Below are 25,118 nucleotides of genomic sequence, written 5' to 3'. Positions count from 1 at the left end.
TATGGTCTTGAATGCTTTATTGATTGGCATGGAGGTGGGTTCTTTGAATCAATCTTTCTTCGTGCTTTGGGTGAGTGCACCTAGAAAGCTAACCAGGTCGCAGTGTACCTCTGCAATGAGGGAGAAATGTCTGAGTTTGAAAAAAAAAAAAAAGTAAAGTTTGTGAGTGAGTCAGCATTTTTCAGGAGATAATGTATTCTGAAAACTCCCTGTAGCAGTTCTGTTCCTCTGTGCTGCTGGAAAAAATAGATGGGTAACTATCTATTCTTCTTGTTGCTGTCCTCTCCTCCCCAACACAATTACACACCCTGTCTGTGAACATTCACCTCCTCCTGCACCTTAAAGCCAAAGAAGAAGGCGTCTTCCCCAAATAAATATCGATGACTCTCCACTATTCTTCTTCACTGCTTGTATGCTCAAGGCTGTGGTTATAAATAACTGACTGTCTAGACAAGCATTTCAAATAACTCTCTCTCCCTCTTGGGTGGTACCACTATAGCCTAAGGTTATTAGACACATTTACTGAGCTCATTTTCTTTCTCTTATAATCTCTGTTTGGGTGGCACTGAGGTGTGTTATTGGGCTTTTGTGTTTGATCGGGTCTCTATAGCTTGTAAAGACACATTGCTATGTGTAAGCCATAACCTGAATAAATGTCTTGTTTTATTTTCTTTTGGTCATAAATCTTAGACTTTATTTTAGTATGTGTGTAATAAAGAAGAGAATTCTGCAGTGATTTTAAATGGGCCTTAAAGTTCCTGTTAATATTTCAGGTTTGATCATGGGTGTTCACAGCAAAGTTCTGGTTCAACTGAGGACATCAATTTAAGACATATCTTTTTAATACATGTATGTTTTCTTATTAATTTCAATGTGTTATTCCCACCTGCAGCACGTAACCTTGCACTGAGTCCATGGGAGAGCAGTATAGTTGACCGGCTGATGACGCCAACGCTGTCTTTCCTCGCTAGGAGCCGCAGTGCTGCCAGTGTCCTCAACAATGGCAAAGATGGCCGTAAGTTTAAAAAAAAAAAGAGACAGTTTCTGTCTCACAGTAAAGCCATTAAATAAGGCTTCTGTATGGATGTTGGTTAGCTTTAATTGTATGTCTCTTTACTCCTCAGAATCTCCTCTCTGTCCCCGTTCGGCTTCTGCTAGTCCCCTTACCTTGTGCGCCCACCAGCCCCACCACCGCTGCTCCGATCGCTGGAGAGTGACATCCAGCACACCAGACATCACCCAACGCCAACACAGACGGAGCTCCACACCTGTAAGTCAGCCCAATTAGCCTTTGCCCTTTGGTGGTCTTCTCTGACCGTCGTCAGACAGTTACAACAAGGCTAGACATCAAGAAACGTATGTAATAAGTAAGCTGTTTTCCACAAAAAGAGAACAACTAAACAGCCCTGAAATTCTTAACAGCTGATTGTGTTTACGAGTGGGTTTACATTCACCTGACTGTTGTATTGTTATTGAGAAACTTTCACAAATAGAGTGCAGGAAAAGAGCCCATGTTTTGCTCTATGTATGACGACCTGCAGTGCACTTTTCTTATTTTCAGTTTTTATTAGTTATTTTTGAAATGCACATGAAAAATGTATTTTTTGTTGAATTGAAGTTTTTTCATCTTCATGTCATACAGATGGATAAAAACAAGAAAGAAAAGAGAGACAAAGAACGGGAGAATGAGAAGGAGAAAAGTGCCATCACTAAAGAGAAGGTGCTTAAGAAGAGACAGTCTCTACCAAGCATGAGACACAGAGCTGATCCAAGGTAAAACATACATGCATATTTATTTTTACTTCCAGTACAGTTCGGTTTCAGATCTGTAGGTTAATTTTGTTTACCTTTTTCCTTACTGTTGTCATGTTTACACATTTAACCAAGCCTATGAGCCATTACAGCTACTGCTGTTAGTCACTCACCCTATCATGTCATACAAGCACTAGATTTAATCACAGTAGAGCTGAACGACTTAGTTGATTAATCTGTTAACTAATTGACATTAAAACAGAATTGGAAACAAGGTTAACCTTACATCCCCTTGAACCACAGCTTGTTTCTGGTCAGCGCCTGGGTTAGCCAGAGCGACCATGTAAACGTCTGCATTATAATGACTGCATATGTCAGGCTCTGTTTGAGTGAAGGCACTGAGAGAAATGTCCCAGTATAAGTGGTCACTTCCTCTCTTATCCCCAGGCCACTGAAATAAATGACATCCATGACAGAGGGGATAGAATAGGAGAGAAAAAGTTATTTTGACTCAACAAAAAGGCAACAGAGCTTGGCAGAGCTGTCAGCGCCAGAGGCCTAGAGGAAAAGAAAACTTCTGCGTCAGCATAATGGATGTTTCCCTTCAAGTGTTGTATTGCCTGTGTATAGCTGGGATGCTGACTGATAATGCACTTTAAGGGTGATGCAATGTTTGAGTGCTTTGTCTGCCGTAAACCTGTTTGCTAAAGTAAGGTTTCTTTAGGACATGTGCCATTTTACACATTTTAGCCCAGGTCTGAAAGAATAATATGTCCAACTTGGTGTAAATATACATAATTTCACATTAGTCTCATATTTTACACCTGTATTTCCTTTGTTTCAGTCCCAGTCCTTTATCAAGACAACGGCCGTCATCCCCAGCCACGCCTAAGGGCAGGACAGCCTCTCCCAGCCCTGCTGCCTCCCCCAAGCCTCCATCCGCACGTGGAAGCCCGTCGACTCCTAAAGGTCGGCCCAAAAGAGCCAGGACCCCTGCCAGGATAGACCATCGCACCTCCTCCCCTGTCACACTCGAAAGAGTGAAAGAGCCTCGCAGGCCCGCTACCCCTGAGGAGAGAAAGAGTGAGTACAAAAAACAGTTTTTAATAGTGATTATTTCTGACTGGACTGTACTGGATTGAAAAGCTCAACAAGCATTAGTCTAGACTGTCTGTTCATAGTTTAATAGGGAGTTTCCATCGCAGAAAACTCCCTACACCCAGGAACTGTTCCAGGTATAAAAATAGTAAAAATAAGAGTATGGGTGAAGTTCCTGCTTAACCTTGGGAAAAGCATTCAGCATTTTGATGCAATTTCTCATCCCAGTAATCTTATTTGTACAGTGCTATGATATAGCACATCTGGATTTTGGGTAGCTTCCCCCCACGGCTGAGTCATACTGTCTTTTTTTCAATAATGTTTTTGAGATTCAAGAGTTCTTCACTGTCTGGCTCTGTCTCTTCCTGTGACTCGCCTGGAATGGATTTAATGGAAAAAAACAAATGAGCCTCTGGAAAGTCTGTATTTCTTTCAAGAAGCAATAGGCAGAGATTACCATCAGATTTAATTAGCCATGAAAACAAAGGGAATGTATTTAGTGAGCCACACATAGCTCCATGGTCTGTGTCTGCTTAGACGGAGCACTAAGAGGCTGTACTAATCAGCCTTAATTATGTAATTAACAAGTTCTTAGGCTGAAGCTATGGCTGTTTACAATATCCAGTTACTCGGGACAAAATGTTTCACAGTGCATGTGAAGAGAAAAGGCTGTGGTTGAACATGTTGTTAATAATGTTCAATAGGCACCACTTTAACAAGTCATTACTTGCAGGGAAGCATAAATAATTGCATTAAAATGTTTTTAAGTTACACAGCCCAAGATCTGTGCACTATTGTCTCTTCTGTGACACGTGTTATCACTATTTTAGGTTCCCCTGTGGTACCTGCCATCGCAGTATCCTCAGCCACTTCCTCAACCAATGCACCGAGCACGCTAGTCACAACCACTGCAGCCTCCCCCTCACCTGAGCCAGTCCACTCTGCTCCGTCTGTCCCTGCAGCATCACCTGCACCTTCTCCATCAGCCAAGCCAATGGCAGGCACCAACAACCCAGAGGAGGCGGCTCGCATCCTGGCAGAGAAACGGCGACAGGCCCGAGAGCAGAGGGAGAGGGATGAGCAGGAGCGCCGCGAACAGGAGGAAAAGGAGAGGTCAGTGGGTTCTACTATGCCTCAAAACACAACCACAGAGGGTCAGCACAGTGTTGGACTTGCATAGTCAAAGATCTGTCATGTTTTTTCCCTGTGTGAGAGATGCTGAATGACAGTAATTCCCAAGCGGAGTTCCCACTTAGGGGTTTGGTCTTTTAACTAATAACTATACTATTACTTTCTTTCTCCATCAGTCATCTCAATAATTGTACAGAAGGTCATATAGGCGACAAGAACCATTATTAAAATTTGCATTGTCACCATCAGATATAAAGAAGTATAGGTTAGTGCAGAATATGCTGCTGTAGCTTTATGTTACAAAAGGACATTTAGCTATTTCCAATGAAATAAATGAAAAAGACAAGAGTAAAACTAAACAGGAAGGCTCCATACATTATGAATGAGCGAGACCTCATTCAACACTGCCCGTGTGTGCAAGCATTACACATTTGATAGTCTTGTTGGCTGATTCTAACCACATCAAGTCGCTTGTGATCGCTTGTTGGCAATCGTACTTGTTATTGTTTCCATTTCCTTAAATAGTTTGGTTCCTTGTTGCTTATGCTTCAATGTAAACTCAACAGAGATAGCGTAAACTAAAGAGGAAATGTCCTATCAATAGAATCATTTATATTTTAAATTGTTTACCACATTCAGTTCTTGGCATAGGATTTTGTAGAAAACGCTTATCCTAAAAAGCCTTATGCCCAAACTCTAATTTTAGGATCCTGAGAGAGGAGCGAATAGCAAGGGAGGCGGAGGAGAGGCGATGCAGGGAGGAGGAGGCTCGTGCCATGGCTGAGGAACAGCAGAGGAGGGACGAAGCCCAGCGCCTGCAGGAGGAGAAGGAGGCTCAGGAGAGAGCCAAAGCCGAGCAGGAGGAGAACCTCCGCCTGCAAAAACAGGTATACTCACTGTTATCACCCAGCATGCAGAGAAAGCACCTAAAATGGAAGTTGTTAGTGAGGTTGGGCGTTAATGTGGTGCAGTGGACAGGTCTGGTTAGTCAGATAAGGAGGAAAGGAACCATGGCAGTGAAGAACATCAAACACCAGGTGACAGTTATAACTGCCTTTCGAGTAAAGGTCAGACACACTCACTGCGTCCTCACATCATTCCCCGGCACTTTGCCCATCACACCACAAACTTATCACTCTGCCCTATCTTCTGTTTTTCAGTGTCACTTGTTTATTGTTTCAGCTAAGCTGCTCACCTCACACGGACCGTTTTTGATAACACCCAAAAGGCAAAGTCCAGTATTTTCTACGTTAGTGGGATGTTGTTGTCCTTAAGCAAATATTAATCCGAACTGGTGGGCCGGTAGCTACAGTGAATAGGCCCTTTTTACTTTTCAGTTGGTCAAACATCCATTACGAGCAATATTGACTCTTCCTGTATTTGTCGATGTTGCCGGGGGGAGGCAGAGGAGAATGATGCTTAGTAGAATGATTAGTAGAATCACAGATCCAATGAAACAGGAAATGTGGCAGTTTAATAGAGTATTTGTTTATCCTGTAGACCTGTAACATGATCAGCACTGGCACTGTCCTATCTCTGTGAATGGTCTGTTATCCAGCACGTACGCTTTGCCACCCCCTTGTGGTCTTTCACAGAAGTGGCATACGTGGTTAAACACGATCCAGTATAATTATGCAAAGGCAAAGTATTGTATTTCACTTTGAGTGATCCTCACGAGGCTGTAAATGTTGAAAATAGATCTTTTTGGCCCAAAGGTACAGGAAAATATCCCTTTTGTGGCTGTAAACAATAATTGCAGTGAGCAACCACACCCTTGTTACGTAAAAGGCATGTTATTTTGGCTGAGTTTTTTTCCCCTTCTGCCGGCATTAAAATTGTGGTTGGATTCTCGCCTGTGTGTGTTTCAGAAAGAAGAGGCTGAAGCTAAAGCCCGGGAGGAGGCGGAGAAGCAGCGTCTGGAGAGGGAGAAACACTTCCAGAAGGAGGAGCAGGAGAGGCTGGAGAGGAAAAGGGTAGGGCAACACATCTGTCCTTGCATCATTGTTCTTTCAGACAGGTTTTAATGTCACAATTTCACAATGGAAATGCACATTTTTTTAAATAATTAAAGTAGAAATTTCATTTACAGTTCTTACTTGATAGACTATAAAGAAAGTTGAAAATCTTCACATAGATGTTTTTGGAAAGACAACAGCCTTAAAAAGGTCCAGTGTGTAACATTTAGGAGGATATAATGGCAGATATGCCACAATATAATATTGATTGGTATGTTTTCATTAGTGTATAATCACCTGAACATAGAAATCGTGTTTTTACTACCTTAGAGTAAGCCGTCTTTTCCGCAGATCGCATTCCGTGCAGGCCGCCATGTTGAACCACTATTTTTCTACAGTAGCCCTGAATGGACCAACCAGACACTGACTGTAGATAGGGCCTTTTGCAGACATTGTAGTTTCTCCTACACAATTCAGAGCCTGTTCTCATTCCCAGGTCGTCCAATACAGACGCCAGAGGTGTTCAGCTAGTTGCAATCTGAAACTTCTCCACTAAATGCCACTAAATCTTACACACTGGCTCTTTTAAAAAGCCCTAAATTGATTGATTGAAAGGAGTAAAAGTCCTGGCTCTCCCCTCAACTGCAAACATCTTAGAGTAACACAAATTTAATTCTGTAGTCAGGTTACAATAAGCTCTCCTCCCTCACTGGAGGTATTATATTCTGGGGTATGTTCGCTCTGTGGTTTTCCTTTTGACATGACAAAAGCAGGCTTGAAAGTTGAGTCTGAAACCAAGATGAATGATGTTTTTGGCTTATCCTGGATTGGCTGTCTGCATGCCATGATTTAATAGGGCTTAGACTGTGTGTGAGCATGAAGCTATATATAAACACTAATAATGGAGACCTTTCTGTGCCAGTCATCTGTGTGTGGATTTGTGCTGATCTTTATACATGTATGCGTGTGTGTTCTGTGACAATGGCCATCTACACAAGTACACCACCCACATCTACAGTAAGCTCATGCATGTGTATGCTAGCTAAGCCTTTCTTTCCCTCTCCTCATCTTCTCTCCATGTGTCAAAGGCTCTTATCTAGGCGTGCCAGGCCTGGCTCAGCCAACCCAGGCCTGGCTCCTTCCTCAAATTAGCCCGCAAGAACACCATGTCCTCTGCCCCAAAGTCTTGCTTTTTAGTTACACTGCACAACACACAGTTCGTGACTGACTTCTACCAAAACTGACTGGCCCACTGTTGTTATCCCTCAACAAAGTGGAATTTGTGATCAGCAAGCAAAGGCGGTTGAAAGTATAATGAAGAGCAACAAAGCAACATATAAGGCACACAGGAATCTTTAATCTAGAGGCAGAGGTTTTACAGCCAGACTAGATGCCAAAGCCATGAGTGTGTGAGCTGTCCATGAATAATTTTGGATCTTAAAAGGGCTTCACTTTTATGAGTGGCAGCTGTAGTTATGGTCCTGCTGTCTCCATCTAGCTGTGTCCTCAAATGAAGGTTGCATCTTGTATCTAACTTCTGCCTTCTATGCATACAAATTAGCTTCACAAAATGGTTTGCATTTTAGTGCTGTACAGTCCACGCTTATTGTGTTTCCTCTATCCAGCTGTTCACTGTTCTACCATCCTACGCTGGTGTTCCAGCTGAATACACAAGTGCTGCTTCATCACTATTGACACAGCACTCCACCTGGAGACATAAGGGCCTCAGTTTGACTCTGCATTCACCTCAAGTATAACAGCCTTAGATACAAGAGAAAGGAAATCCTTTTTCACTGGTGAAGAGAAGCAAAGAACAGCAAAATGTAAAACCTAAGTCTAACAAGGTGTGTGGGCTCAGTCTAGCCCACTAAACCTAACCCATTTTAAACTAAAATTTAATAATGCTATTTTCTTGCAGATGTCATATTAATGACTTCCACATTTGATTGCTGTTATGAAAAATGAAACCTTTATTTCTTAACTACATAAACACATCTGTTCCAATACTTCACTGTGTTGGCATAGAAAGTATACAAACATGTGGCATTCTCCTTGGTCTTATTCCTTTCTTTCTTTTCTCAGCGTCTGGAGGAGATCATGAAGAGGACACGCAAAACAGATGGAGGCGACAAGGTACTGTTCAGTTTTAACCAAACCAACATGCAAAACCTTTAACTTTACAATTAAAAATGACTGAAAACATCTCCGTTCTTCACAGAAAGAGACAAAGTCCTCCCCTCTTGCACACGTCAATGACAAGGAGGCAGAGAGCAGTAAAGGTAAGCTGAATATCAGTCTGAACTAGGCTGCCTCTTACAAAGCACTGTCAAGTGATGAATGGAAATCATTAAACACCACAAGCCTTTAATCTGTAGGAATCGTTGATGTTGACTGTCTTACCTAACCTACCATTAATGGTTTATCTGTGTTATCCACTTAAAACAAAGTGGATGCTTTGTGCCCAGCTGGCTTCAGGAATCCACTTAAAAGTGGATTCTTACGTCTTCTATTAGCAAATCCACATGAGCTGCATAGTACATTTTAGTCAGTGTCTGACTCATTTTATTGTAGATGAACTCATTTTACTTTTAATACCACCTTTAGGCTGATATTTGATGACACACTGCACTATCTCTCCTCTTCTTCTTACACCTCTTACATATGGTAGAAAAAACAAAACACAGGTGTAGTTTGTTGTAGTTTGTCCTCATTTTCTATGAGAGTCAGCTTCACATCAGAGCATTTTGTGTAAAAGGGTTATTAGATTATATCTCTGTCTCATATCCTGTACAGCTGCAGTTTGAGTTCTTCTTCTCTGTACAACAGGACCCATGTGTGCTTGCTTGTTGTCCAAGCTGTGGGACTGAGGGAGTTAGAGAGGAAAAGTGGGCTCAGCCTGCAATAGTTATCAGACATTTACTTTTGACACAAGTAATAATTTGTTATGTAGCAAAGGCCTTACTCTTATCCACTCTTCCCACAACTTCTAATTATGGAAAAATTCTGTTGTAACACAACTATTTTAAGAAGCATATAACTTGAACACCCTCTTTGTCTAAGCTTCCACGTCATGTACAGTAGATGAAGGAGATCAATGTGGTCTTGGAGATATGCTGTTTGTGGCAAGTTCCCCAATGCAGGAAGACATTAGCCAGCCACTGATGTGGTCGGAGGCCTGGCAGGCGTGCCTCCATTCTAGTCAGGGGTGTGGAGATCTGTCTCAACCACAGCAATGTCCTCAGCAGAACTGAGTTAGGGGGATCTGGACTAGGCAAGATGCCCTTGGAAAATTTAGCATCCCTTTCCGTCCCCATGCCTATTAAATTATATTATTAATTAATTATTATTTGATCATTAATGGTGTTTGTCACCCTGTGGTTGATCACGGAGGGTATGGTCGGATGTTGAATGTGTGTGATCATGTTGGTGTCCATGGTTTATACTGACTGGATAAATGGCTGTTATACTTTGTTTCCTCTAGCATCTGTTGAATATCAGCCAAAGCCTGAGGCCAACCTGCCCAATAACATTACAGAAAATGGACAGACCAATGTCAAAGAAAGGTAAAACTACTTTTAAAAAAAAAATGTATTTGAAAGTTCCTTTGTGCTTATATTGATGCAAGACCACCATGAACAGTGTAAAACTCGTGTGCCAGAAAAATAAGCCAGCAGTTGAATGTTGTTGTTGTAAACCTCAACGGAAAACACAAGGAGCCACACAATTCAGGCCCACAGTAAACAACTGAGATACTGGGAGAATGATTGGGTTTCTTGAAATGTTTACTCTTTGTATTTGAACACGTCTCTTGGAGTAGATTTTAAAAGACTCCTGTAATTGGCAGTGGTGGAATGACTCATTTATTGTATGAGTCACTCTGACCTGTCATAATTATATCCATATTCTGTGTCTCCCCTCTCTAGCAGCCCCTCAGTCCAAGTGGTCAATGGGGTCCAGCCTCCAAGACATGAAAATGGTCTATCCACTAAAGGAGACACTACCCACTTCGGTGATATCATCCATCTCACGAATCACGGCAACACCACCAATGGAGCACGAGATAAGACTGAGACCAGCATGGCCACCGAGCCGATCCTCACATTTGAGAGTGAGGATTCATTCATGAAAAAGGCAGGCCCCATGAAGCCTCAGCATGTTGCAGGTACAGAGTTACAAACTGCTTTACAGCACACAAAGCCTCAGACCTAAAGTAAGAACAACAATTAACAACAAAAATATAAAGGAGTAGAAAGGAAGGATAAGAATTAAGAATGTTACAATAAATATGAAGCTATAGCCATCAGGTGATTAAACTAGCTTAGCATAAAGACTGGAAGCAGACAGAAACCAGTCTTTTGGTATCAATCTTCTTATCTTACTACCCAAATTAACTGATTAACGTACTTGAAAATAAAATGCAGAACTATCCTTTACCTGTTATAGGTATAATATTCCCTTGTTTCTTATTAGTTAAGTCTTGCAACAGCATTTTCACTGTACTTGAGGAACATTAGTTTCTAACTGAGCTGTGAATGAAGGGCTTTTAGAAGTCTCAAAGAAATCCTTTTTATAGTTTGGTATAGTTTAGAAAGGGCCAAATCTTGGGTTTAGCCTAAGGTTTGAGAAAACGGAAGACAGCGCTTTATTAATCCCCTGAGGGGGAAGTTCACAAAAACAAAGATAAAAGAAAAGATTAAACTCAAAGATAACACCCAATTACAGACAGAATCCTAAATATTGGTAGCCAAACAACCATTTGACCATGATCTGGTTAAGCCAGGACGGCCAATGTTCCAATTGCTTTGGTTTTCTCGTCTGTTCCTAATAAAAAGTAGCAGCAGACAGAGCCGTAGTTCATTTGCAACGAGCTTGTGTGCTTATTTAAACTGATCTGGTTTTACACTTGGCCAAGTTCACATTACCCAATAAAGACTGCAGTACAAAGTACCATAGTTAGTGCTGTTGTCCTTGGCACCGACCACAAACCTGAACCTCTACTTCATCCAGCGTGCAGGTCATTACCCTGGTGGGAGTGAGTACCCCCAGAGGAGAGGATGGTGTGGCATGGAGACTCCACACTTACACTCATAAAGGGGTGGAGATGGGATATGGCAGAGATAGGGTAGGGTGAAAAGAAGTGGGGTATCTTTATACCGATGACAGCTTTTATTCAGCAGCCCCACGGATTTGGGCCTGCACCCAGTGAGGAATTCCTAGAATGGCCAAGGCGATGAGGAGACCCTATCCTCAAGTACTTTCCTGCCAGAGGTTAGAAACAGGACACTGAAGGCAATTAAGCACCCCGTCCTCTCCCCACATCAACGTCAGCAGCACCCTACTTTCACCTTCCACCCTTAACCCGATAGCCTGAAGACAAGCCAGAGGTCAGAAATACTACGTAAAGCATACAGAGGACGACTACCTTTGCTAGCGCTCTGTCGTATTTCCCCAAAATCACATTTTAATGAATACTTCTTTTATCTTCACACTCCTCTTGCCTTTAACTCAGTAGTCATGTAAAAAGTAAACACTCTTTCCTCATTTTTACTCTTGTAAATCTGGATACTTGAGATGTGTTCGACTTGGCAGGACCTTTTATGATGAGAGCTACAATTGGGAATATTGATATGCGAGACTGATTGAATGTTACAATGTAATATCATAGGAGGTCAGTTTATTTTGAGGCATACTTCCAGGGTTTATTTGAACTTTCCAAATCGTTAAGAGCCTGGCTCTCCTCCGACTCTCATGTGGCGTTGTCAGTCAAGTTGTTCAGTGTAACATCAATTACCAACTTGTTGGCTGTATTTTACTATAAAATGTCTTCTACTTGAGTCGAGGTCTTTCCGTTACACCCCCCCGTGTACACAAGTAAGACAGTAAAGTTTTATGGGTTCATGGGTTCTGCAACAAGTTCAACATCTTTGGTATTGTCACCAGGTCAGAGGTTTACAGACCATGTTATTATTACACATTAAAGAGGGTGACCCTGTTTTGTCGCATGTGTTGATTAATCCTCAATGGCTGCTGACCCTTAACCCTTTTGCTCCCTGCTTCCCTCACAGAGGTCCTGTGACATGTTCCAGTGTTGAAGTGCTCGTCGCCTTAGCCCACAGACCTTTCCCAGCCCGGTGACCTGTGCCATCAACAACCTTTTTCTAAGCCCCTAATAGCAAACATGCTTCTCTCTGAAGATGAAGTGAGCCACAGAAGATGACGACCAAGCATCAGGACAAAAGCGAAAGACAAAACGGGATGGAAGGTGTTACTGTGTGCGACACGGATGCATCAGTGTTAACATTTGTAAAGATCTTTGTGGCACCGATTCCATGCACCTTAATACTCAACAGTATCATCCTTTGTACATTACAGTACGGCTGAGTAATTATTACAGTAAGCTGAAGTGTTTGTTTTCTTTGTTCTTTAGTTATTTAACTGAAAGAGAAATATTCAAGACTGGGTACATTTTTGTGAATAATGTAAATTAACTTTGTGTGAAGGACAAAGGAGGGATGGGCCTGTAGATTAACGTTGTATGAAAGGGAGTCATTTTATGCTACTCTGCTCTGAGTAGACCTTCTAAGCGAAACCCAGGTATTATACATCCTGGTCTGTATAAAGCTACCTGTAACAGTTTTTGTAAAGTTAAACTGAGAAATCTGGAAAGAGATTTGAAATGTAAGCTCACATGCAACAGCTTCTTACTGTGTGTAAACATACTGTCTGTCTCAGCTATGATTGTATGCAGAACTGGATGTAATAATGAGTGTGCAACCTTGACAATTAAGAAAATAGAAGTCATCTAAGGTCAGATCCCTACAAAATAGGGATTTCCTCTACTATTTAACAGTTAAAGCTGTTTTTATTTCACGTGTGAGCATGACTCAGTTTTCTCTCATTTGCATTGAGATGCCATGAACTCATCTGTATTTGAAATGCTGGTGCGTGTAAATGCTATTATTATTTTGATGTGCGTTACAAGGTCAGTGGGAGTATCTTAAGTCTTATTAAAGACATGCTGTCCAGTCTGTGGTCTCTTCGTCTATTTGTTGTGAATGACTTGAGATTTGATTCTGGGATTATTTATGTAAAGAGAAAATTGATGTTCTGATTTCGATGTTCTAAAAGATTCTCACGTTCGTTGATCTACAACAGGCACAGAAACTGATCATCATTTGGGCTTGATTTTCGCTTGTTTACTCCTGAGGCTGAATAGTATTTTGACTTTGGAGGGGAAATACCAATTCCCACTGAAAGTCGCGAAAGACAGAGCGCACACTAACCACAGGAAGACAGATTCAGAGACGGTACCAGAGGGCCTTACAGTTGATGTACAAGGCATGTGAGTTGGCTCAGCTGTCCATTTCAGTTTGGGTCTCCTTTACAAAATCCCTACAGGGGGTACATGCCACTCTATCTGCTGCCCCCCTCTCGCTATATTCAGGTGGCCAGTGGGAAGCCTGGCACTCTGTTTTCAGCCTTCTAGGCAGCTGAAGTACATTACAAACACGATTTATGTCCCACTCTATCAAACGTTAAGACAGGCCACAGAGATCATCATGTAGAACTTACGTGATTTAAATGACTTGTAGTCACTTGTGAAATGTAACTGTGGTGGAGCCCAGTGCAGCGATTGACTACAGTTTGTTAACTTGAACCTGTGATGCACAGATATCCCTCTTACCTCCCAGTGGGCGTACATACAAAAGATTTGATCACCATGCAGTGGAAAGCTCTGAGCAATGCATCCAAATTCTATTTAAAAAAAAACAAAAAAAAAACATCTTGTGGATTAATGCTTTCACCGAAATGAAACAGAAACCCAAAGAAGGAAATAGAAGATTCATCATTAAGGAGACCCAGCATGCTTGTGACCGAGATTTAAAAGTAAGTGAGAACTGTATTTTTCAAGCTACAAACATGAGGAAAGTGCCAGTTTTCATTCTGAGCAGTTTTATTCATACAATTCTATTATTCTCACCAATTACTCCTCAGTCAGCCAAATGCTGGCAAACTTAGTCTTCTGACTGTGTCACTGCTATGAATGGTTTTCCAGAACAATTACAAAGACATCACCTCATATACAGCCAGTTGGCTTCCCATGCTTCCTTGAGAAAGATGTAAACTCCTGCCGAACTCTTAAGTGTACGTTTGGACAACATGATCTCACTGGTTCAACATGTTGCTAATGCAGTTGTCCACGGGTCTGCTGTTAAAAGCTGTATTCATCAACCCCACCAGAGGGTGCCGAACTGCAGCATGGGGGTGATCAAGAGCATATAACACTGATCTGGATTCATTCCTTCTCTTAAGTTTGATATAGCAGTGTGTCAACATTGAAATTACTCACATGAAAATTTAAATGTCCATATCATAAAGCTTTAGAGATTTATTCAAAGTTTACAATCTCCATGTAGCTTTGGGCGCAGTCGATCTAGTCAGTCCCTGGTAATGTGTAGTACTTCTCAGTGGGGACTTGAGGATTAGTGGGCACTATTTTTAGGGAGGTGTCAGCAAGGCAGTGCACAGTTACAGGCTGAGTAGTGCCAAGTCTCTGAATAAATTCACACAAAATGAAGACTGAAAAAAATAGAGTAGAACTCTAGGATGAGAAGGGTGATCCAAAAGCCACTTCTCCTTGTTATGGATAGTGAGGGTGATTTGGATAGTCTTTGAATAACCTGGCTAGCTGGGATGGCAGTATCACTTTGATTGATGGGTACATTATCTCTTCAGCCTTCAAGTGTGCTGATCAGTGCACTGAAGGTGTCACTATCCATGACTATATTTTTGTTCTCCTCACTGGGCAAAGATGAATAACTTCTTGTTATGGGTCATATTAAAAAAAGAGCCACATCCTGTCATGTGTGAGGAGTTAACTGGCATGTTGTCAGACCTTTGTGTTAAAGCTGCTCTGTGCAGAGTATGCAGCCAGGCTACTTTTGGACACGGACTGTTGTTTGAGACGTAAATCTCTGCACTTGAGGACAGTGAGGAATCTTGTAAATGTTTCAGAATGGCAAGTGTGCCTGCTCAGCCTCCATTTTAAACAAGATAGGGGGGTCAGCAGTGTGTCACACACAGAGTCCCACTTCAGATAAGACCACCACTGCTACAGTTATTCATACATCCCAACCATCAAAGCCAAAAGCCCAACCTTTGTTCAGTGTTTATTCTCACACCCCCTCCCACTCTCACGTTGAACTGTCTTTATCTGCTCAGCAACAGGCTCTCGTCACACAGCTGCTCTCAGATGGCAGTACATTAATGAAAGGCCACAGAATGGCCGGCACTCACAGCTAGCCTGTTTCTTGATCCCGTCAGAGCAGGGCAACCTCTCAGCTATTCAGACGGGAGATGGCAAGATTTAAGAGTGACCCCCCATCAGACCCCTACAGGGCCCAGATACCACGGGGCTGCCCTGAGAGGTTGCACAGAGAACCCAAGGCCTCATATCCCATCAGGGGTGGTCGCCGGGGACAAGCGGCAGCTGAGTCTAAATAGGCAGCTGCTGGATCATTATCACAAACTGGTCGGATATGGACGCTCTTTGATGAGGTCCTTTCTGAGTGATGTTCCAACAAACTTCAAGTATTTAAAGAGTCTGACCTTAGTGGTACACTCTGCATTCACATTATTGTGAGCTGAGGACATGCAATGATTCCTTTGGGTAAATGTGAATTAAAGCATGCTCAGAGAAAGTGGGAACAGATTTATTGGACTAGAAGGCATTTACTTTGCGGGTGCATCTGTTTGGCAGTTGATTGGTATTGAGATTCCTTTGTGTACGGCGATAGCAACATGAAGGCCTGAATTACTGTGTTGCTAACAAATGTTGGATCTGGACTAGTACCAATACTTTACGATCACATCAAATAAAAAGATTGATGTACTGCTCTCGGCTAATTGCCCACCTCCTGTTATCAAACTGTGTAATGGATATGGAAAGAATGACAAAAGAAAGTAAGACACATACAGATCAGGTGTCAAAATGTGATACACACATTAACACACAGAAAGAAAAAACTAAGAGTCTACAGCAATGCCAGCGGCACTGCGAGGCTGAATGTAAGCACAGCAGGGCTTTGAGCAAAATGGTAACTTAAGCTTGGCTTGCAATGATCAGGTGTAATGTTTACCATCTTAGCTTAGCGTGTTAGCATGTTAACATTTGCTAATCAGCACTATAAAAAAAATTCAACAGTGGCTAAAGGGTATGTCATTCGTTTTGCAATTGTTAAATCATAAATCAAAACACTGACACAAATTGAAATGTTGATGTGAAGATGGCGCTAGAGGAATTCTCAAAGTTATCACAATTCATCATGAGGGGAACAAGTTGGCATATTTAACTTATTAAGTAAAAACCTTGATCTGCTGGTGGCACTAGAGACAAAAAAAAAAATCGGGGGATCACCAAAGTCATTCCGATGAAACCAAAAATGTCTAGTGGCACATAATGGAGCCCTAAGAGGAATGGTCGGGATCACCAACGTCAGAAGGCCGCATCATCTGGGGACCATGAATGTCTGTACAAATCGTCAGGGCTCCAAACACTAGTCATGGGGATATTTTGGTCTGGAACAAACCGGTGGACCAACTGACCGGCATCGCCGTCCCTAGAGCCACGCCGCTACTAGTGGCTAAAAAGCGGGATAACAAACTACACCCCAGAGGTTTCACATTTAGACAGCGACACAGCTTTAATTTCAAAGCTCTGTTGTCTCTTCATCTCGGAGCTGACAGTTTTACAGCATCACCGCCAATCAGCACACAGGACAAGCGGCTTCAATTTTGCCAGCTTGCAGGCTTGGTTATTTTCAGTTCATGGGATAACTGAGAATTAATCCCTGTTGCACACTCGCTGCCAGCTACAGTAAGGGCCTTTGGATCGCTCACTTCTCTTTTTGTTCCATTTGGAAGGAAAACTCTAAAACGGGGCTTGTGAGGAGAAACAGAAGCCAAATCTGTGTAAAGTAGAAAGGGGATCCTCCTTGGTGTCTGTCTGTGTTAGTATTGGCTCAGTAAAGTAGAACCCCTATAGATGATTTCTCTCACTGTTGAACTGGCACCACCTGTAGCGTCTAGTGTCTCTCTAAAGTATATCTTCATCCACTAATATGTTGTGTCTTGGTTGCTGTGACACTGTAGAACATCACAACCACAGGAATAATCAAATCAAGCCGGACTGACTTGTTTTTTCCCATTGGGAATTTCTGTCTGTCTGATTTAATGATTTGGGGAATTTTCTCAAATTTAAAATAGCTTTGAATTTAGACTGTTTTCTCACATTTTCTGCTCTACAAATATTATAACCCTCATAACAAGAACATAAAATATTGTTAGAAAACAATGACACAAGCCATAGCAAATTTTAGTCAATTTAGTTAATGTTGCTAAATTTAAATCTTGCTGTTCTTTATCTTCATGTAGAAAAAAACGCAGGGAGGGTTTGCTATTTTAAGATTGCATGAATTTATTGTCAGGGGGGGTTAATAGGTTGTATGCAGATGTCTATCTGTGTGCTTGTGTGTGTGAGAGAAAAACATACAGAGAGAGAATGTGTGTGGATTTGTGTTTGCATTCCCACAATTCTGTTTGTATGCGGGATTTACGTGTACGTGCATGACACATGAGAGCAGCCGTCTGGGACCCTGGAGAGCAGAGAGTAGCGAAAAGGGGGGCTGAAACTACCATCCGCCCAGCGACAGTGGCCCTGAGTTGTCAACGCTGTCAGACTGAAAGCATTCAGGTAGTGGAAGGAAAGTTTTAAAAAAAACAGTGACACATTTCTGTTTCACACCACACAACAAGAAAGACCAGCTCCATATAGATGGTGTGAAAGTAATGAAAGGGTAAAAAAAGAGACTGAAAATTAGAAGAAATTTACATAAACTGCCATAAAACACCAGGTGAAAAGTTGCTGATATGGAGAGAAACAAAAACTAACACCTGGATTTTACTTTTTTCCAACAAAGAAAATACCAATTTTTAAATATTATTTTCCAAATTGTATTCTTAATGCATACAAACACACAACACAAGCCACACTGTACATATATACATATGCAAATAAATACACAAAGAACACACTACTTAATGAGACAATTAAACCAAATTAATTCCATGCACTTCTACATGCAATTCTCTGTGATGTCCTGTTAACAGGGTGTGAATATTGCTCAGTCTCACTATATTAACAATGTGTGACTGTTAGTTACTTAGTATGTTGTCAAAGTTTGTTCTCACATGGTTACAAAAATAGTGATGGCTTCCTGTAGAAACACTGAATGTGATCAAAAGTGTGATTAAAAGTGTGCTTGCACAGTTGTGTCTTCAGTAACGGGTACTGATAATTTAGAATGTAAGATTCTTGTAATTGTAAAGAAAAAAAATAGCTTTCCACATACGCGCACACGAACAAGTGCATGAAACAAAAATCTAAGTACATACAGTACCGTACTAAACAATTCTTTAAATAAGTTAAATAAGTTCAATTTTAATTAATATTAATTATTTTTCTCTGAAGGTTAACACCTCTCAGATGAGGGGGAGAAGATCCATGAAGGTCCCTGAAGGAGGTTATTGATTCTCATTCTCTCATTATCATCATTCTTCAAACTAAGCTTTCTGCAAAACACAGGAAACAGTTACCAGCTGTGCTGCTGTGAGACGAATATAAAAAATGAGCATTTGTACCTGTGTGTATAAACCAACTGCGGCCAGTAAATGGTAACATATCAAGATGACAAGTTTGATCCAGATAATATGCACACCATCATATGTGTTATCTTGCTAGCAAGATTCTGAGACTGATATGACACTCAGTCTTTTTATTCCACCAATCTGTGAAGAAACCAATCATTGTCCTGATTTATTGGACATTGTCTCTCCAATTTCCCAGTGGGGACGTCAGGCCCAGCTGGTTCTCACTCTGACAAGTGGAAAGTCCCCTTTTGTGCATCATTGTGCGCATTGCTTTCTTTCAGTTTCTCGCCAGCAATGTCAGCTGTCTGGGTCTGGGGTTTTGATGCTGCTTGGTGTAACGTGGCTGGGCCTTTTTCTGCAAATTTGTCTCTGTGCTGATAACTGAAGATGACTAATGGTTTCTGGAGGTGTCTGCCACTGACCCACATTGTCTTTTAACAGTCAAAGTCTTCTTTTAGAAGAACAGGAAATAGTGAAATGGTTTGTTAAACAGGGTCATGTTTATGTATCTTAGATGTAAACCGATAATAATTTCAAATCGGATTAGAGTTGAAATTTAATTTAAAACAGATGCAATATGCATTCCCTATGCCCTGTGCACCCTCACGCCACAAGTCCCCTCACAGCACGTCTTTGGGTTCAGGAATGGGAAAAAAGGAGGAAATCCAGATAAGATACGCCGTTTGAAGCCTGGACTAAGAACAACTTTGAACTGAGAAACAACAGAAATACTAAAACTATAGCCAGCCTAAACATATTGTGAACATAAAGGACAGATGGAAACAATATATAAGGTTACCATAAACACATAGTGCTGATCAGAGTGATATGCCTGAAACATATAGGCTGTAATGTTGTCTACCATGTATTTTTATCCCAGCTGCATGCACTTAGACAAGTCACTTAGACCGTAGAATTTTAAAACAAGAATAAAGGTCTTCAGCCATGCTAGTGGCTATGTGAGACTGTATTTAGGCATGGTGCTATAGCAGTGCTATGCTAACATGATGACATTAAGCTGGTATAATGTTTACCAAGCTCACCATGTTAGTTTAATGTGTCAGCATGATAACATTTGCTGATCAGAATGTCAATGGTTTTGCAAGTATTTGGTCAAAAGCTAAAGTATTAAAATACAAATGTGAACCTCCTGGTAGCGCTACAGAAATGTCAGGATCTCACCAAAGTCGGTATGATTCGTGGTCTGGGAACCGTGAATGTCTGCACAAAATTTCAGTGCGTGATGGCTGCCTCGCTCACCTACTGCGGCTTGCATGCCTATGGTGTCCACACAAAGAGCGTTTCTGCTTTGGATCTGCCGCTGCCAGCCCAATATTTCCACGTTCAGTTTGCTCAATGATACGTGTTGATAAATAAAATAAAATAAAAGAATAAATGGATGGATTCAGAGCTTCTGATCCTTTACACTGTCTACTATTTTTACTGGAAACACACACGGCTCGCGGAAAAAATAGGCCAGACTTCGACTTTATAGTAAAGCTCTGCGGCTGCAGTGTTGCTATAACCTGATAACATGGGCACTGAAAATAAAAGGCTAAATGTTCCGTGATGCAGACGTGCTGCAGACGCAGGGAGTTTAGGGGTTTAAGTGTTGTACCGACCAATCAATTCACAGACTGACAGTGATCCCTAAAGCAATACCGTTAGCATGCCTAAAAAAATGCCTCAAATAGCCAGTTAGAGTTCAGACAAAGCTCCTTCTCAGTGAAACCTGTTGTAACCTTTCTCCTCCATCCTCAGACCAGCACTAATTAAAAATAAACAGCAGATGTCTGCCAAACTCCCACCAGACTCATCGTTCTTAGGGGCCCAGGGTCAGTTTCTACCATCATGAAGGAAACAAAATGTGTCCACCATCACTTTATATTTGAAAGTAAGCTAGTAGAGGCCTGTATTTTCATAGAAACATCATAGAGACAATACGTTTTATAGGGTTCTGACCTGAAGTCATCTTTTTGCTAACTGGCTCTAACCGCCTCCTGCCTCTTCATCCTGTGTTCTCAGATTCTTATTTTGGTGTTTATCAGTGTGGCAGCTGAACTAAAGTCTACAAGAACTCTACATCTCCTGCAGCACCACATTTAATCCATCAGGCTCCATTTTGCGTAGTAAAGTAGTGTCAGGTTGCATATTACCTAATCACTTCAAGAGGCTCCAGACTACTTGGTTTAAAAGAGTCCTGTAGAAGTTTTTGTCCTCCCACTGATATTGCCAAACAAGGAAATAGTTGACGATGGTTGGCATCAATAAAGCCTGGGGCTGGCATGGAGCAGAGTAAGCTGGTCCTGGTTACTTTAAAATTGCTTTGGACTTGATTTAATTCATGAACTTGCATAACTTAGATCCAAAAACAATTGGTGCAGCCAAGATAGGCTGCAGTGAGCCAGGAAACGGGTGCTTGTAGACGTTGCCCCACACACACACACACACACACACACACACACACATACACATACATACATGTTGCATTAAGAATTGGGTTTGGGTTTATTAAGCAGAACTAAAGAGTTCAGTTTGGTGAGCAAAGGGTTAGGGTTAGCAATTTTTTGTGTTGATAAGGCACATTTCAGTGGATTGAGAGGAGGAGCACAGGGTTCCCATGTGGATCAGGATTCTCCTTCAAAAAACCACACCAAATTACTTACAGTACAACAAGAAGCTGATAAGTTATGCCAGCTTAGAGCTTTTTTTTAGTTTGGGGTTGAGAGATAGAAATGTGCAGATATGAAGAATATTATTTATTTTGAGCCAAGTCATCCATTACTGGCGCACTCACCTGGCATCACACATCAAAGTCAGAAAGATTTTAAAATGATGCAGGCATTTTATATGGCACCCAGTTGTGTTTCTTAGGAAGCAGTCCAAATAACTTTGGTGATGTTTATTTATTCCCTTTTCAAAATAGATGACGAAATTATTGCACAAAAAAGAATTGTCCTCTGTTTTTCCTTTTCCATTAAAAAGCCATGGAAAGAGGAACACAGGAACTAAAAGTCCTCTACATGTGTTCTTCATCTGGTGTGAAAAAGGCACTAAATCAACGTTCTGTAAAACAGACAATCTCAGTAGGCTGTGGGAGCAGTGGGAGGATGAAAAAACCTGATGAGAACAGTTTGATGGGAATTGAGATCTGGAGGTCCGGTGCCAGGGTACTTCTTTATTATAGTAATTTCCCTGCAAAGCCAAGTATTGCTGCACACAATGATCATAAAAAGACATTTCCCAAAGACTGGTCATGCATAATGCTTGTATGGACACAGAGAAGATGTCCAACTTGTGCAACAACTTGGGTTTCATTGGGACCGAGGGAAATACATACAAGTTTCAGAACTGGAGGAATACCAGAATCATGTTGATCTGCATCTTTTAGTGATAGATTAATAGTAAGTTCCACAGGACAGATGGTCATTGCATGTTTTGGCTGCTCTTGGCCAAATGTGACTCCACATACACTGTTACATAATATAATGAATGTAAAAGATTTTATGACTTTTGCTACAGAACTATTGCACAAATGCTTTGCTAATGGTACCTATGAAACGTTGAGCAACAGTTGAGAGTGCTTATGCATTGCTTGGAGGTCCAAGAAGGTATTTAATAGATAATCGTGCAAGGAAGCTGGACTCACAAGATCACAAAATCAAGCAAGAATCCCTCTTTCCTAATCAAGCAAGAGGGATTCTTGCTTGATTTCATCTGTGCATTTGTGAATTTGTGGCCAAATAACAGCAGTACCGAAGCAATCAGCGTCCTTTGAGGAAGTACTGGCAGCTACAGAGGTGGGCGCTAAGTGTGACACAGCAAGAAGACACTGTTCGTTAAGAACGGCACTAAAAGCTCTTCTCAATGGAAAAGATGTTTTTCACTCTTCTGCCAGCTGACTTTGATACGAGTTTGACTACATTATATGATTCATTGATTGACTGGATGATGTTCGCCCGTTGGTGATAGGCAGATGGTTCATCCAATCATTTGCCAAGTGCCTGCTCTTTCCAACAACGATCCTTCCATTTGGTTCTTTGTAACAAACCATCTCGCGTCATCAAGTTATTTAATAGGTACAGAGGTGAGACAATTTAAGAGGAGGTAAAGTTTTTGCCCTTCCAATGAACCTGATATGATTTCATAATTTAAAGCTTGAAGTTGTTTATGAGAGGAACAATTTCAGAGTGCCTTGCGAGTTTACAAAGGTGCAGTATGTTGCCGTTGCTATTCCTGAAAGCCAAAAGCTTTCTGAGCCCTACAGCCTTGGATGTAATGCTGACAGACAGCTTGCTCTCACTCCCTCTGCCCCCCAACAGCCACTCCTCTCAGCTGAAGCAGTGAGGAAACTGTGAATGCCCCTGTTGTGTAAAAGAAAATGTGTTTCGAAGATGTTGTGTGTGTCAACAGAGTGATGGAACATGTGTGACAACATGGCTGCTCTTTGCATTATGTGTGAAAGTGAGCGTACATACAGACTGTTCATGTGTCTGCAGCACAGATCAGACAGAGAAGGGGAAAAGGGGGAAATACCGCTTAACTGAACCTTGGAGCAGAACCAAAAGCCACAAAAGTAGCTCTGGATCCAGCACCCCTGAGCCCTGCAGAGACGTCTAGCAAGACAGAACAGAGGAGAACAGTGGTTCTATTCAAACCAAACCGTTTTTCCCTGGCACCAATTTCAATGGGTATAAAATGAGATCACTCTTTTTTTTGCCATCAGAGAAATGTCAGAAAAAATTAACTGAAAACAGAAAAGAAAGCATTTTTCCTCTTTCCAAAACAGCAGCTGAGCCTTATGTGTCTTGTAGTTGAATACAATCAAGTTTCGTTGTATATCTATTACATGCAAGGTGTGAGACAAGGAACAAAAATATGTTTTGGTTGAAGCTGATGAAGCCTAATTTTTTCCTGGTGCAGTTGTTTCTTTTCGGAAGTGGAGAGGACTGGAAATGTTTCCCTCAACAGAGTAAGAGCGAAAGAATAAATTCATAGTATGGTTCCACTTTGACCCTCTTTACTCAACCTTTCTTCGGTCACTCCTGTTTTTTTTAATTTCTTTCCAACTGGAGGACTGTCAGTAAAAATTAAAACTCATATTTACAGTTCAGAAACAAAAAAACAACCACAGGGGAAGCCTAACAAGCACATTTTTCTGATTAAACTGACCCCATGAGAGAAAACAGGTGCGCTGGCTCATCACAAGCTTCACATACTCAGTGATCTTAGTCACAAGCTGGACTGCCTTTAAGGTGTTCAAGCTAATTATGATGTGTTTGAAAAGCCAGAATGAAGTGTAAATTATTTGTTTATTATGTTGAAAACAAATATATGGCCAACAAATCCTAGCAATACATAGCAAACGTAGATAAGTTGTTGAATGGATAAACCACATACAACACATACAACATGTAATTATGCCTATAAACAGTGCATACTGTGCAGTCAGTCCGATACACAGTGTGTACAGCGGATACTTGAGAAGGCACATTATGACTTACTATGTTAAGTGAATGGCTACAACCTAAATAAAGTTATTGACAAAACCCATGGCAAGGAGCCAAGTATTCTATTTTAGCACCATTTCAGCAGTTGAACTTAATTCAACAGGTGTCACATGAAGCATTGTTTTTATTTGTTGGTGTCATACGACCCTACAAGAATATACTTCAGGCTGCCCACACTGCAAGAACTATTCTTTGGTTGGGTAACTTTGAAGCCAAAAAAGATACCAAACACTTTGAAAAGGTCAGTGACAAGGATTGGGCTTACCACAATTACATAAATACAACAATATGTCATCAGCATAACAAGAGATGTATTGTATAGTTCCCTCTGAAGTGTTCACAATCCACAAGGCCAAAAGTGTTTGCTACATTCAGAGACGTGAAGGAGGAGTGCCGAACAGCACTTGATCAAAACAGCATGATGAGCCAAACCTGTCTTAACAGTCTTGGCAAAATAGTAGCAGTAAAGGCTGAGTGCTTAATGAGCACTTTGTATTTTTAAAGATTTAAATGCATTTATGATATTTTCTTAATTTTGTTGTTTGTGTGTGTTTACTATTCTCCAACATATTGTAGTATTTTTTGAGACATGCAAGGTTGCGTAAAACTCATTTTTAGATAATCACAATAATATGTTACAAAGGCTCAAACAATAATAGTGTAATATCATAACTGCTTTCAGCAGCAGAATTAAATCAGATGCTCCAACATGCTTATTAAAGAACATCTATATGTCTTCTTCTCTTTTTTATTTTTTATTTTACTATGTATAGATGTTTTGCTGTTTTGTAACAAGACAAATGGTGTGTCAGTTCTGAAGTTGAATTGGATGCCAAATGGTTGTGGAGAATAAAATAAAATAACACTGTGGCAAGCAGCACGGAATGAAAGACAGGAAGCAGCTCTCAGTGATATCATCAACAATGACAATGACATTCAACACAGGGGACAAGAACTCAGAAAC

General features: G+C 41.1%; 2 protein-coding genes across 5 annotated transcripts in view; both read left to right on the top strand.

Moving 5' to 3' along the window:
- map7d1a (MAP7 domain containing 1a) overlaps positions 1-12,964 on the top strand; it is a gene marked incomplete in the record, with an annotated part of 39,273 nt that extends 26,309 nt beyond the window's left edge. For 3 of the 4 annotated variants that reach the window (XM_035672055.1, XM_035672054.1, XM_035672052.1), the window contains 12 exon segments: positions 893-1,015; positions 1,125-1,270; positions 1,643-1,773; positions 2,597-2,835; positions 3,681-3,963; positions 4,688-4,868; positions 5,850-5,954; positions 8,019-8,069; positions 8,155-8,215; positions 9,418-9,499; positions 9,860-10,098; positions 12,002-12,964. In XM_035672055.1, the coding sequence (XP_035527948.1) occupies positions 893-1,015; positions 1,125-1,270; positions 1,643-1,773; positions 2,597-2,835; positions 3,681-3,963; positions 4,688-4,868; positions 5,850-5,954; positions 8,019-8,069; positions 8,155-8,215; positions 9,418-9,499; positions 9,860-10,098; positions 12,002-12,012 (1,652 nt within the window). 4 annotated transcript variants of the gene reach the window in all.
- Positions 12,965-13,671: 707 nt separating this feature from the next.
- Positions 13,672-25,118, top strand: part of thrap3a (thyroid hormone receptor associated protein 3a) — a 43,106-nt gene continuing 31,659 nt past the window's right edge. The window contains exon 1 of the mRNA XM_035671888.1: positions 13,672-13,823. The gene's annotated coding sequence lies outside the window, so the exon portion shown is untranslated. The remainder of the gene's footprint in view (positions 13,824-25,118) is intronic.

The sequence above is a fragment of the Morone saxatilis genome, unplaced genomic scaffold, assembly GCF_004916995.1.
Source record: "Morone saxatilis isolate NCDOM2014 unplaced genomic scaffold, NCSU_SB_2.0 Contig24, whole genome shotgun sequence".
In the NCBI taxonomy this organism is placed as follows: domain Eukaryota; kingdom Metazoa; phylum Chordata; class Actinopteri; family Moronidae; genus Morone; species Morone saxatilis.
The sequence above is the reverse complement of the archived record's forward strand: the minus strand, read 5'-3'. Positions and strand labels throughout refer to the sequence as shown.